Source organism: Tyto alba, unplaced genomic scaffold (assembly GCF_018691265.1).
Source record: "Tyto alba isolate M040663 unplaced genomic scaffold, T.alba_DEE_v4.0 Super-Scaffold_1000006, whole genome shotgun sequence".
In the NCBI taxonomy this organism is placed as follows: domain Eukaryota; kingdom Metazoa; phylum Chordata; class Aves; order Strigiformes; family Tytonidae; genus Tyto; species Tyto alba.
Genome location: NW_024881272.1, coordinates 4,277,455 through 4,292,076, shown reverse-complemented (window position 1 = coordinate 4,292,076; position 14,622 = coordinate 4,277,455). Strand labels below are relative to the sequence as shown.

Sequence of the window (14,622 nt, the reverse complement as noted above, 5' to 3'; positions counted from 1 at the left end):
TTTATATGTGAATGAGAGATTGCTTCTGAAATCCTACATGCTCATTAGAAAGTGCAGAGAGCCTTAATAGTATTTGCACATTTGCCAGTTATTATAAATACACATTTTGTAACAAACGACCTAGCTCCTGTTAAATCACTAGTTTCCAGTGTAAGTCAGTCAGTGCTTCCTGAAGCAAATCTTTGTTCTGTTGCCTGTATAGCTCAAAAATGTTGTATCTCCTGATACTTGATCAATTTTATTTATCCATTGAATGACATTTTTATTATAACTAGTATAATCAATAAAGTAGTTTTATTGTGGAAATAGTTATATATTTCCTTTTATTTGGTAAAGAACTACTGTCTTCCACCATCAAGTCTGTGAAAAGGTGCACCGGAAGGCATAGGATGTGCTTTTGGATGCAAAAAATACTGAATGATTACTGAGAGCGTTTGCTGCAAGTATAAAACGTGTGATCAAATTCCAGAATGATCTTATGACAAAAGGAAGGGCTTTTAAAACTACTGTCATCACACAGAAATCAGAGCCTACAATGGAAATTATTAGCAACAAGCATTATAAAATAATTACCTTCCAGGTTAAACTCTAGGTCCATTAAAGCCAAAGGCAAAAGTCCCATTTATTTTACCAGATACATGGCTTTATATGGTTGGAGGAGACAACCTGGGAAAGCTTAAGCCCTTCAAAATGGAGTGACAGTTAAATACTACTATAACTTTTGCAGAAATAATACATGCCCATAATACAAGGTTGTTGATGTTTGTATAAGGCTTTCAAAGCCTTGGAGGGCACCTGCTATAGGAAGTCAGATAAAAATTGGCTGGGTTTTTCTTTCAGAACAAACAACAGGAATCTCAGAGGAAATAAAAATACTTTACTCTTACCTTTAAGTACTTTTAGTTCTCTACTTCAGAGCCCTTCTGATGCAGCCACCACTTGCAAAGGTAATTTCAGCAAGCTGAAAGGTCACCACATCCTCTCCTCTTCCCACTCCAGCTGCAAAGCAGCAGCAGCTCCTGCCATGAATTTAAGTCTCGTGGACCAGATGAAAGGAACCAATAGAGACATCAGGGTGTTGCCCTCCCACAAACCACCTAAGGCACATGCTGGTTTTGGGAGTGATTCCCCTACTCATTATCAGTCTCACACACCAGCAGAGAACCATTTCCTACTGGTTTTATGCTCCACTTCTAGTCAAAAGCCAGAAAGCCTTTCCAGCCCTGTAAATCTGGCAGCAGACATCCCAGAATTATCACCGGGACCCGTATATTGACAAGCACATTTGTAGTATTAATGATGTGAAATTCAGGTGGACTAACACAGAAAGTAAAAATAAAACACTTTTTAAAACCAGCAGTAGTTAAACACAACACTGCACTTATCCAGCACAATACTTAAAAAAAAAAAAAAAAAAAAAAAAAAAAGAAAAAACTTCAAGAACTTAAAAGCAAATTACGCATTGTAGGCATTGTTAAGGGAGCCACACCATTCTTTTAACCATGTGCATTATTGAGCCCAGTTTTCAGATAAACTGTCTCAGACTCTGACCAGTTGCTTTGCTTTACTGCAGCCAGAAGCTGTGCTGAGGGAGCTGAGCACAGCAGCAGCTGCAGGGCTATCAACATGAATCATTAGCCCTTGCCAATCTCAGTCGCTGCAACATGGGGGTGAAGTCAAATACAGCATGCTGAACTCTGCAAACACCACTTACTCACACTGGGGCTCCACAATTTATCATTTATTTTGTATTTTTTGAAGCTGTAAGCACCACTCTACCCTGGGCAACTTACTCACACTGGGGCTCCACAATTTATCATTTATTTTGTATTTTTTGAAGCTGTAAACACCACTCTACCCTGGGCAACCCTGCTACAGAAAGGGGAAGACAGTGCTGCAAGGCAACACGCAGTCACCCTCCACAGCTGGGAAAGTGCTGATTACAGAGGTGACTGCTACAGAGCAGGGGAGGGATTCAGCCCTGGCTGAAGAAATAGTTCTCCTTCCAATACTCACTGGTTCCTCACTCATCTGGACCATCTAACAAACATAAAGAGCAAGGAGAATTGGAACGAAATATTGTAGAAATGAATGCATGCCCTAACATCCAAAACCTCTTTGATCACATCCAGCTCCATGCTTTATTTTCTCTGCTGACAGTTTACAGATTGCTTTTATCAGCTTGAAAGCCAAAAAAGCCAGCAAGTTACAGACAATAACATCAGGGAACAAACAAAACTTGAAATTCTCTACCTGCACACACCAGAAACCTACTTCCAAGCCAGTCATGCATCAAGGCACCTCCTCACCAGGAAGCAGCGTCACAAACAACCTGAGTTTTGAACAGGATGCTCACAGAAGGGTTGCAGCCCGCAAGCTGTGCAGGCTGAGCCCTTTCTGCTGCTGTAGGTTCCCTCCATAGGCAGGCCCTCACCCCAATCAACAGCAGCCTTTCGGCTTCTCAGATCATGAGGGGAGCACTGAGAGATGGGAAACGAGGCCAGTGACAAGCATCTCACCTCCCCGTGGCTGAGACCCATCTAAAGCAAGGAGAAGTGAAAATCACTATCCCTCTATGTCACTTTAATGCTCTGTGTAATAGGTATTATAGTGGTTTCAGCTCAGCGTATCCACAGGACAAAAACCTGCAGGGTAGTTAACACCTGAGTTGGCAAGACAGCCAGAAACTGAATGGGCTGTGGAGAATTAACCACTGCATCAGCACCAAAAATGGCACCATTAGCCTAGGTGAGTATGATACCCTACAAACTAAGATTATTAGAAAATATATATTTGTGTAATAGAATCATTAAGATCAATTTAAGATGTTTTAATCATTTAACAATTGTGCTGCAGAACAAATACTGATCTTTTGAGGAATAGTTGGAATAACTGTAGGATAAGGAACTCATAAATAATCTTACTGGAGACAGTTTGGCCTTGTAGTGGCAGGTGCAAGGAAACATAAAGAAGCTGCAAATTAGCAACAAACCAGACCAGGCCAGACTTGAAGGACAAGATGTACGTGACTACAGGACTGAGTTTGTGCAGAAATAAGGGTCAACTGGTGAACACAGTGAAGAAGACTACGAGCCTTCATCTGAAGACCTCCAATGACCACCCGAAGACTCCAACTGACATGCGCAAGAGATATTAACATATGCTAAATGAGTTCCTGAAAAAGTTATGAATATGATAAAAATGCAATGAATGTGTATGATTAAGGTAGTATAAATGCTTGTTGATTTCATTCTCACACACACACATTAGGAGGAGCTCTCCCCTGTGTGTCTGGTGCTGTCATAAAGAACTGCCTGCTTTCTAAAACTCCAAAATTCAGTCTTAGAGAGTGAATTAATTACTGCTTTCCAGTAACAGGTAAGTTACTGTGGAAGCTGTCGCTGCTAACTGCAGCACAGATAATAACATTTGACTGCATTAGCCTGCCAAACTGGCCACTTCTTCCAGATTATACCAACATACTTCAGGACCGGTGTAATATTCCAGCATCCAAGTAAAACTCCTGGCACACAGACAACAAGCAGCATGACAAACTGACAGAGAATACAGCTTCTCACATGACTGTTTTTTGCTCGTAATTAACAAGCTGATACGAACAGAAAATTTAATCAGAATGATTAATTCAACTTCAAAAACTTAATGGATGTTCTCCCTGAAATCAGGACAATAAGACTAATTTTAAACACTGCCTAAGTGAAGTGACAGTCAGTAGCGCATTTTCCCTCACCAAACAGCAGGCCAGCTAAGAACAACAGAAGCAGAATTTCCCATATATTTTTCCCTGTTTGGGGTTATGATTATTCAGTGTTGTCTGTAAAGTGCTGTAACTTACCCAGTATTAATGAGTTGAAAAAACCCACTGATATAAATTTAGAAATAGTCCTAGGTGGTAAGCCGGCAGACAAAGAAACTCTTTAGAAACAAAACTGAAACTCCATTTAGGAGAGCAGCTGGTAGATGGCCTAATACACAGCAATGACAGGCGTACACAGCAAACGCGCTTTTGTGGCCAGGGACCCCACAACCCGGCCTGACGTCTCTGCATCACATTTTCCTGGTGGGACTCTTTTCCCTCTCATTTTTACAGATTTTCCTCTCCAACCCGGGATCCTTTCGGTCCACCCGCAGCCGGACCCTTGAGGTTTCTGCGGGAGATGGCAGGGCCCCCTCTCGTGACGCACGGTGCCAGCGACGGCTTGACATCAACACCGCGGCATACAGCACAGCCCTCTAAAGCGGTTTGGGTTCTCTTTTTTTTGACTTTTTTTTTTGTCATCCCCCCCACCCGCAAAGGCACTAAAAAGACAATTTCGCACCGGAAGGACGGCGCCTACCACGACACCCCCCACCCCCCCCCCCCACACACACACCCCCCCCGCCTTCCCGCCGCGCTTAGGCGCATGCGCAGTGCCGCCGCTGCGCATCGGGAAGATGGCGGCCGCCGCGCTAGGCTGGGCGCTGTGGGCAGCTCGGCAGGTCAGCCCGCCGACCATCCCTCCCTTCTTTCCCTCGCAGGGCCGCGTCCCGCGTCCCGCGTCCCGCCCGGGCGAGGCGCCGGGCAGCGGGCCCCGGGGCTCGTCAGACGGCTGGGCCCCGGCTTGGGCCCCGGGGCTCGTCAGACGGCTGGGCCCCGGCTTGGGCCCCGGGGCTCGTCAGGCGGCTGGGCCCCGGCTTGGGGCGCGGGGCCCTCCGGCGGCGGGAGCAGCGCGGGAGCGGCTCCGGGTTGTTTTGCGTCCCCGGGAGTATAAACTCCTTCGCGGGCTTCCGTGAACTGAGCTGGGTCGCACGGCACGGCTCTGGGGCAGGAGCTGCGCAGCATGGAAGTAACTTGAAAGTCTGGCAGAGAGGCGTTTAAGGGAATCGTCAGTCATACATTGAATTGGGCAAACTGTGTGCGCAACAGGTGGTAATTATAAACTTTGGGTTTTTTTTTTTTTTGATTAGGTTATCCCCTCACGCTGCACGGGGCAGGTGCGGAGCTACTATGTGGACTGGAGGATGCTGCGGGATGTCAAGAGAAGGAAGCTGGCGTACGAGTATGCGGACGAGAGGCTGCGGATCAACGCCATCCGGAAGAACACCATCCTTCCCAAGGAGCTGCAGGTACCGGGCAAACACCATCCTTCCTGAGGAGCTGCAGGTACCGGGCGGCCGTGCCCCAGCCACGGGCCCGTGACTGGCTCCCACTGCCGTGACCTGTGTCAGGCCACAGCAGCCGCTTCCCAGCTCACCGTCGCTGGCGTTTCCCTGACCCCGAGCCCAGAATCACACCGTATTGTATAGCTGCTGCTAGCGCCCGAGGTGTCTTCACAGCCTCTGCCTTTTGGGGGTGTTTACAACAGTGTATTCCTTTGAATACAAGTTGTTTTTTTTTTTTTTTTTAAACCAGTGCTTCTCATGTAAGCAGTACATATAACAGTTGCATACGCTGAAGTCTCATTTTTTTCCCTTACAGCTGTCACTAACATACTATCCAGAAAGCTATTTTCCATATTTCCAATAATATGAGAGAGGGTTAACTTTTATATATGAAATTTAGATTTTTTTTTTTTATTACTTAAAAACCTAGAAGTCTGATCCAGCCAAAACCCGCCAATTTGTTCAATTAGAAATACTTAATTTTATTCCTTGCCTGAGTTACAAGCATGGGAAAGCTGCATCAGATCTGGGTGTTAGATCCAGGTCTTAAAAATGCACATACTGACTGCCCTGCTCTCAGCCTTCAGTTACTAAGCATTAAACACTTGCAAGTACCAGAAACATTTCTGTACATGGTTGATCTGTTCGGTGCCTAGTTGTGGTGAGATCCTTTCACACTTAAACATCCTGGGAGAGAAAGTGTATGAATCTGCTTTTATATATTAGCATTACCATTCTCTTGGCAAGTATAGTCCATGTTGAATGTCCTTACAGAACAAAAAACAAACCAAACAAAAAAAAAGATTGCAACTGCCTTTGCTTTGGTATTTCTCAGGTGCTTTTGTCACATTTTGAAGTCACTAAGTCATAGCAGCAGTTAAAATGAAGAAAAAGATGCCAGGAAAGTAACTTTTTCCTTCCCTCCAAAATGCTATTTTGGCTCCAAATTGAAACTCTTAAAAGTTACAAATTTTCTCTGACAAAACATAGGCTATTTTCTAAATAAAATGCTATGATTTAAATAAGTGAAAAAAACTACTGCAAGTGCTTTGCTGTACTAGGTAGAGTGTGTAGGTAGAGCTGTATACATAGATAGGACACACAACTGGAGAGAACCAGTAAGTGAAATATGTTCTGAAGACAAGAAGTCCTACTGACCTTGGTGTTACTGAAGTTGAAAGTCATGTTGCAGCTGTCTTGATGCTGCCTTCCTTTGAAGGCAAACATCCCTGTAGAAGATAGCCTTACGCTATTGCTTGTCAGCACTCCTGCAACGTGATGGGGGTTTTTGTAGTCCTGCCTCAGACCTTCCTTTTGCCTCCAACTGTGATTTCCTCCCATGACTGAACACAGGATTCTTTTGAGCCCCTCTGTCCTTCAGAGAACAGCATATTAAGAATGCTGCAGTTAGGGACACTTACCTAGCCTCGAGTGACTTCCTCGAGGCTGCATTTCCTTGCTGAGCTCATTTCTTGTTCTGACATTTCAACTGCTGCTACCTGATCCTTCCTGAAAACTGTTGGGCTCTCTTATTGTATGTAGACCTCATTAGAACAGAGACACTTGTCTTCCTCTGCCTGTAGATGCTGCTGAAGTGTACTATGAGATCAAAGCATATTACCTGGCAAGGCAGTTAGGTAGGAACATATTTAAGTTCCGCTTATCTTAAAGAACTAGCCCACCCTGCAACATGGACAAAGCCAAGCAGATTTTTGACTAATGAGAATTACTGGCATGAGGTTGTTCAGTGTATGTAATAAAGTTAACTTTTGGGCCTCCCTTTAGATCATTTTACATTCACTGTTAGGATGCCCAGAAAGAAAGGGCCAGGTGAGGAAGACAGGCACAAGTTCCCCATCAAATAGCCAAGCAAATTCCTGAGGCAGGAGAGAAGCTTGTGGTGGTACCTACTCTACAGCTAGATCTTGAGGTCTGGCAGTAAGCCCCCTCAAAAGCCAGGGGAACACCCATAAACTTGATGCTGTGGTCATCTGTTTTAGGAAGTGGCTGATAAAGAGATTGCTGACTTGCCCCGGGACAGCTGCCCTACAAGGATCCGAAATAGGTGTGTCCTGACATCCCGTCCTCGAGGGGTGAGGCGGCGTTGGAGGCTCAGCAGAATCGTTTTCCGCCATTTTGCTGACCATGCTCAGATGTCTGGGATACAGAGGGCTATGTGGTAGATCACTGCATGGATATATATTCAAGCAGAAAACACAAAATGGGCTGTTTGTGTGTTTGAGTAATTAAAGCATGACTGTCCTGATTAGGAGTCCAGCATCAATATCAGACTAATAAGTGGAGGTTGAGAAGCCATGCTGATTCATTAAATTCTCCTGCTGGATGGCGATGGGTATTGGGTGACAAGAAGCAGCGTAACTGCACTGAAGCGGTCTGTTTCAGGGGCAGTTTTATTTTGAGGAAAAGTTGTCACTACCCGATAGTTGCAGAATTAAGCTGAGGTTTGTGATACAGGCAACATTAGAAATAAAGACATAGAGCACATGCCTCGTTTAAGCAGTTTTTTTGCCACCGTATGGTAAGTTCACCATGGTAATTTGGGTAAAAGCATAAATTAAATTACACAACAGGGCAAAGTGGTGTGGTATGCTGGCATGAACAAAGGTGAGCACAAACAAAATAAAAATGGCCTCAAGGTAAGTTACTCTTGCTATGCAAACGTAACATATCTCAATTAACAAGCAGACAAAGTGGATAAAGGACCTATTAGAAATGACACCATGCTAGTATTTATCTCCTGCTTGTAGTGCAGTGCTTGGTCCAATGCTTTAAGAACAAAGTAGCAATTAAGTCCTAGTCCAGACCATAATAGGAGAGTAATGGCTTAATTCTTAAGGTAACATCAAACAAATCTGTCCTTGGGAGACACATGAGAAGGAAGCAGGAAAAATAATAAGCCTGCTGCTAAGCTCACATTTGTCCTGTATTCTTCTTCAAAGCAGGGCAATAAAGGGGAAGTGGCTGCTCTGTCCTCTGGCTGAGGGGCTGCAAGAAACAGGCCAAGTAAAACTACTACCACCGGATGGAAGGCACACAGGCAGCAGACAGCAACCCATCAGCCCCAGTAGAGTCAAATTTTGGAGTATAAGGTATCTCAACATACTATTTACTCGTTACCTTAAACCACTTGAAAATTGATAGGGGAAAGTGGAGCTTGTCTCTCTTTTCCTTGTACACTGCTAGAGCCAGGGCAAACTCACTGTCTTCCCATGACTGATGCCACCTCAAAGACACCCCAAGATCACAGTTAGCATAGGCACTAAAGAGCTCAGTTCATTTTCAGAATTCCTAAGAGGTTAAACAGCCAGTAATTAATTTCTGAGAGTAATCATTAAATTTTAATACCACAGGATTAACACCGTGTTGTTTCTGCTCAGCTATCATGTGCTTGAGATAGAGTGGTTCTACTTAAGCATTTCTCCCTTTGGGACATGCTTTACAGCTCAACGTCTAATCAAAAAACCACACCCCATGTAGGGATCATGACATTAGCCCCAGCAACCAGATGGGTACAGCTGTCACTTGGAACAGAGAGGCCTTGACCCATCCTGGTTTAGGATTCCTTTTCTTTTACATTCTGTTCTCTGTTTCACAACACTCTCCACTTATCTGAGATGCTTTTTCAAGGAGGGTTAAGGATATACCTATGCTCCACTCTTCAGGAAATGGTGAACCACTTAACTGAAAGAAATGCTTAATAAGCTATTTTATTTAAATATTCTCTCCAACCCAAAATGGAAATTGACTGTCTTTTGCTTGGAAGAAGGTTGTGTAAACAATGATCTTTGCAGCACAGCATGTCTCGCATGGAAGATCAGTGTTAAGGCGGCCCTTAGAGTACGTTCAGATATCCATTGGTATGTCCCCTTTGGATTGCTTTTCTCTGCTTTCAACCCAGGCCTTGTTGATGGTACGCTTCATTTCATCATCCCCTTCTGCATACATCTTTTTTAAAAGGTTCATAAGCCCTTCACTGGGGTCTGCAGTGTCATAGGCAGCTTTCCTGCAAGACAGATACATATGAAAAGATCAGATATAGCCAAGCAATTCAGGGCAAAAAAATTAAACGCTAATACTTGGTTGAAACATCCGGGTAAGATGATTCTGCTTTGGCAAAGTCTTTAGACTGTGGCAGTCAGTCACACCTCACTCACTCAGCTTCCAAGTAGGGAGAACCCAAAAGAATATCCTTAAAGTAAGTGCAAGCTGAGTAGTCTACTGTAGAGCTGTCCCACTAAGAATGATGGGAAGCATTCTGCAGTAGACATGACCGTGTAAGCACCACCCAGAAGTAATTTCAGGAAGCAGAAGTGGAACGTAACAGACACAGAAAGTGCCAACATCTGTCTCTGCTGTCATGTGACAAGTGACTAAAAATAGAAAAACGACCACACTGAACTCTGCAAAGCGACTGCATTCACAACCCAGAAGGCATTTTCTGCTTCCCATTTTTCAGATTATCTCCAGAAGTTGACTCACTTTTTTTAACACCCTCCATTTCAAAGCAATTTTCTCAATTTAAGAAGCCAGATGACAGACAGCGCCATCCACGTGGTAAGCACCTGGGGCTGACACACCCTATGTTACCAGACAATACGTAATGCCTTCTCTGGTAAAACTGCCTCTATCCTGTTTTCTAAAAACCCCTAGGTAGCTCCTAGTGCAGCTGCAGGATATCTGAAAAACATGCAGATCAAAATAGATCAGCAGAGGGAGCAAGTTCCTCAAGCACGGGACAAACCACCAGTCCCACAGACCCCAGCACGAGCTGAAGCGACTCATTTTGCTGTGCTGCAAATCCTCAGCACTCTGAAGAAGGCGGCAGTACTCGTCGTGACAGGCTGGGCAGCGTGCAGGACTTCTCTGCACACAAGACACAGGTCTGTCTAAACGACTGCTGTCCCCCTCCAGCAACCTACAGTTAGTAGTCAAGTCACCTTCTCTTGATCACCAGTGACGTCATTTGAAAGGGGAAGGTAGTTTTGCTCTAAGTTCAGGTATGGTTAATTGGGACTAATCAGTTTTAGCAAGTCATCCTACAAACATACACAAAGTGAATAGTTGGCAGGCATAGCTTTCTCAAAAATGAGTGTTTCCATGCTTCAAGGTGGATATACACATTCTATTCTGGGTAAGGATGTGTGTGTGTTGTAAAATAATATGAAATTATTATATAGTGCATTTCACATATATATAAAGTCTCTTTTCCCAGATGTGTCCTCCTGTAATTTACTACCCTTACATATCCAGTGTCTACGCTGCTTGTAGGGTTGCTCCCAAGCACCTGAAGTGATACAAATTAGCTTGAGACTTTGTGTAATGATCTAGGTAAGCAAAGACGTGTCTTGCCAAAAGGACATTGGGATTTTTGTGCAGGCACCTCTCACACAGGTGACAAAATAATTATTTTGACCAACAGAGCTGCAGGGAATATATATGTACTTCTGTATAATATACACTAAAACAAATGAACCCCACTCAACATTTTTTGCAACGAATGCAGCCTTCAAGATACAAATAAATCTTTAATTGGTTGATTGCCTTCAGCACTCTCCCTGCAGGTCTCATCTATCGTATTTCCTACGATGCAACCTTCATCATTAGCAATAAAACGGTACAAGAGTGGCAAACAGCTACTCAAAGCATATCTCTTCCACTGCCAGTCCTACTAGTACCAAAAAAATCCCAACCTAATGCTTGTCTCCCAGAACAGCGATTCTCACAGCCTGACTGCACACTCAGTACAGTACAAATCTGCTCCCCTGGCAGTCCTAAGGCAATTTGGAAAAGAAGAAATGGAAAATGAGATGAAGCGTGGAAGAGTCACTTACTCTTTCTCCTTGCTTTCCTTTTCCACTTGAGTGAGACATTCCCATTTTTCCTCCCGCTTCTTCCTACACATCACAAGGACCATGTCTGTCTTCATCTGCACAGAGAACAGCAAGGCATGAATTTAGAATGCTTCGTAAAGGGATGCTTGTCACAACCACAATGAATAAGGTTAGCTTAAACTTCTTTCTGTACTCACACATTTATCTCAGCTATAGATTCTTATGTAGCAGATAGAAATTAGAGCACTGTACTCAGCTTCAGGGTACAAAGTATTAACCTTGTAGACATTTAAATGGTGTGATTAATATGACACTAGTGCAGAACTGTCGTACCAATACAGCAGAACATACGGTGCTGCAGAAACACCATTCAGTGATTCTCAGGATCCTAAAAGTCCCCAGGACTGTCTAGTAAAGGGTGGCTGCATTTCCTAGACTTCTCCGTGAATACCAAGTTCTGGTAGAGGCTCTCCCAGTTTATTTCTCCAAGGATAAGAAACTGTTTTTAGGGCACTGCTTAATCTTGCAGTATGTTTGCAAGTTACAAGCAAGGCTTATTTAATTGCAACCCTGACCTAAATTTCGTAAAGAACTCCTGCGTGCCACAGCATACAAGAGTCTGCTGGAACTTTAGCTTAGCTTAGCAAGTATGTGACCACTGCTCACTTTTACGCAGTGCTAAAAATCACCAGATCATCACCTTCATTTATTTCAGTAGTTTTAATTTTACACTGTCCTAGTTTTAGGACAACCTCAGATTGAACCATCATTTTTTCACATCTGATGTCGCCAAGTGTGGCACGCAATCGCACAGAACACACACAAGGTATCTGACACACCCCTAAGCCCAGAAAGGTGCGAAAAGTAGCACAATAAGGGCCCTATCACCAGCTGCAGTCATCAGCAGTGAAGTGTCATTGGTGTTCAATTCTGGAGCCACACACCCTTACAAAGGCAGAGCAGGTTTTAGACTTTGCTTTGGATATTAAACCTATTTAAGCTTCCTGAGATTTTGGTCTGCTGACAAGTCTCTCAAACTTTAAAATTGCAAAGAATTTCTCAGCGGTATTTAAAAGCACAAGGATGCAAATGGATTGCTTACTACAATTTTCTGCTTAATTATTTCTGAAATCCTGTTGGGAGAGCTATTAAAAAAAGCGTACAGTATCCAGACATGGTCTTTTGAAACAGAAGCCCATGGATTCCAGAGAATAATTTCACAGTTATGACAATTACAGATTAGTAAGAATCACCTTCACAGTGAAGAAACTCTACAGAAGGGAGGGACCGAAGAAAGGTTAGCATCCAGTCTCTTGAACTAGAGTCAGGCAACGAACATGGTACTTTGTGAGGGACCTAAAAATCTCTAACAACCGAAGTGCACTGACCTTTCTAGAGCTGCCTTCCACAGAGATGGGCTTCAGGAGGTTGTTGAAGGTCATGGTATAGTTCTTCCCATTCAAATTCTTCACTAGCAGATCAAACGACCTGGAACCAGAAAGTGGGGGAAGAAGAGCACAAATGTTCCAATCACTTGTAAAACTATTGTGCCCTTGCCACCAAAAACAATGTCTGAAAGCCCTTTGGCAGGCATATTTCATTGGAAAGCATGTCAACAGGCTTGAATTACTTGTTCCCCAGGGCTTTCAAATTTCCAGCTGGATTTAATACCGAGGACTTAAAAGGATCTGTCCAGACTTCACAATAAATCAAGATCTTTAGAGTTCTTTCTACTTCACTGATCTCCTACAACCTTGGAACAGTAGATTTACTTAATGTACGCTTCAGTTCCATCACTATCAAAAAACAGAGCTAACACTATGTGTCCTGTCAAGCGTGATGAGGTGCAACAAGCATTTGTAAAATGAAAGTGCTCTGACACCCTCTAAGGAGAACTATACTTCAGGGTATGTGGCAAGTGGTACTAAAGGTTAGTATCACTCAAATTTAAAAAGAGAAAAAAGGGAGTGTGGGGGGACAAGGGCCGATCCAGAAAGAACTCAACAACATATTCCTGCATTTCAAATAGTGTTCTGCATCCACACTGTCCCCCTGTGGCGCGGTGCAACAAGATGAACTCACCTCTCTGTGAAATTCACCTGAACATTCTCAGCTGGAAGCTTCTGGACTCCGTTTAAAGAGATGTAAATCTTAATAAACTTATCTGACTGATCCCAACCTGCAAGTGAAGAAAAAAAGATTAAATTCTAGCTCTCCTCCCTAAACTTCATGCATCCCATTCCAACTCCCCTTGCAAAGTCGCCTAGATCTCTGCCCTACTGAAACAGTCTTCAGAGGGATAAGGGGAAGACATGAAATATTCCGGAATAATTTGAGAGCAAAAGGAGGTTTTTACATGTTGCCCTCCTCCCGAAAATTCTGAGACAAAACACGTATCAGTTCAGGTGAAAGGGCAGCGACTCTGTGCAGGGGCAGCCAGAGGTAGCCGTCTGCTTTTGCTGCAGTTTCCTTGACCCACTTTTTCCCCTGCTCCCCGCCTGGCAAGTATCTCAAACAGTTCCCTCTCCTTTCACCTACATGGCGAGCAGAGAAGCAAAAGCTCACTCTTTCATTCCTGCTAAGTGCTAGGCAATGGAAAAATACTAGTTGGAACACCAGGCGATCATTAATGCCCCCCACCAGTATCGTCACACAAACAGAACTAATACACGCTGCAGTTCAGGACAGCACAGTAAGCACGTAGTAGCTTTTAAAGTGGGGTCTCTGGTATGAAATAAACACTTAGGAAGGCTTCTCTCTAATGCAAAGTAGCAACTGCAGCTCACACTAAAGCCACCCTGCCTTCTCTGAGAGATGCCGAGGCTCTAGGAAGCGTTCAGAAAAGGAATCCTACCGTAATTGTTTATTTTCACTGTGTACCCTCCCAGCGATGACTTGTCTTCCTCCGCCACATCTTTTGGCTTCGGTGGAGGCTGATTCTTGATTTCTACCTCTAGCTTGTGTTTCTCTGTCATCAGGACATCACGAAGGCGCTTCCTCGTGGCCTTCGCCAGCAATTCCTTAACCTCTTCCAAATCTTTCTGCAACTGGTCCAAAAATAAAATATCACTGGTAAATACCGCGGTTCTTTTTACTGAAGGTTCCCGGCCGAGCTCCCTCAGTTCGGACACAAAACTCCCCGTTCCCCCGATGCAGCAGTTCCAGGTTTACCGGGTCAGCCGTTTCCCTTCCCTCCACGCCCCGGAGGGCACGAACGCAGCGCCCCGGCCGCTCGCCTTCTCACTGCTGCCCCCCGTATCCACTGCCAAGCTTTAAGGTCTCACCGATTAACATAAAAAAAAATTAAAAAACCCAAACAAACCAAAACAGACGCCGATACCAGCCCGGCGCGTGGCAGGGCCTGGAGGAGGCCTCAGGGGCAGCCCCACGCCCGAGCCCCGGGACGCCCCCCCCCCCCCCCCCCCCCGCCACGGTTCCCGTCAGGACCCCCCGGGTGGGGTGTGGGGGGGAGGGGGGTAGTGTCTCACCTCCTCGCGCGCTGCGGCCATGGCGCGTGCAGCTCCCCCCCGCCCCCCTCCCCCGCTCCCGCAGGCAGCGGCAAGCTCCCGCGGCCCCTCTGGAACCTTCCGGCCTCCCCGCCCCGCCCACG

General features: G+C 44.7%; 2 protein-coding genes across 2 annotated transcripts; one reads left to right on the top strand and one right to left on the bottom strand.

Moving 5' to 3' along the window:
* Positions 1–4,387: 4,387 nt before the first annotated feature.
* Positions 4,388–7,665, top strand: MRPS14 (mitochondrial ribosomal protein S14). Its single transcript, XM_042807560.1, has 3 exons — positions 4,388–4,497; positions 4,966–5,124; positions 7,161–7,665. The coding sequence occupies exons 1-3, from the start codon at positions 4,453–4,455 to the stop codon at positions 7,341–7,343; spliced, it is 387 nt and encodes a 128-aa protein (XP_042663494.1). The 5' UTR covers positions 4,388–4,452; the 3' UTR covers positions 7,344–7,665.
* A 1,207-nt stretch (positions 7,666–8,872) lies between these two features.
* Positions 8,873–14,615, bottom strand: LOC104357842 (calcyclin binding protein). The gene is made up of 6 exons (XM_042807551.1): positions 14,501–14,615; positions 13,867–14,059; positions 13,095–13,191; positions 12,401–12,500; positions 11,013–11,107; positions 8,873–9,184 (listed from the first exon to the last, which is right to left on the bottom strand). The coding sequence occupies exons 1-6, from the start codon at positions 14,519–14,521 to the stop codon at positions 9,025–9,027; spliced, it is 666 nt and encodes a 221-aa protein (XP_042663485.1). The 5' UTR covers positions 14,522–14,615; the 3' UTR covers positions 8,873–9,024.
* Positions 14,616–14,622: the final 7 nt, after the last annotated feature.

Coding starts and splice junctions, on each gene's coding strand:
- MRPS14 (XM_042807560.1), top strand. CDS start 4,453: ATGGCGGCCGCCGCGCTAGGCTGGGCGCTGTGGGCAGCTCGGCAG. Junction 4,498..4,965: donor CGCTGTGGGCAGCTCGGCAG/GTCAGCCCGCCG, acceptor TTTTTTGATTAG/GTTATCCCCTCACGCTGCAC. Junction 5,125..7,160: donor TCCTTCCCAAGGAGCTGCAG/GTACCGGGCAAA, acceptor CATCTGTTTTAG/GAAGTGGCTGATAAAGAGAT.
- LOC104357842 (XM_042807551.1), bottom strand. CDS start 14,521: ATGGCCGCAGCGCGCGAGGAG. Junction 14,060..14,500: donor TGGCCGCAGCGCGCGAGGAG/GTGAGACACTAC, acceptor TTTTTGGACCAG/TTGCAGAAAGATTTGGAAGA. Junction 11,108..12,400: donor TGGAAGGCAGCTCTAGAAAG/GTCAGTGCACTT, acceptor TTCTCTGTGCAG/ATGAAGACAGACATGGTCCT.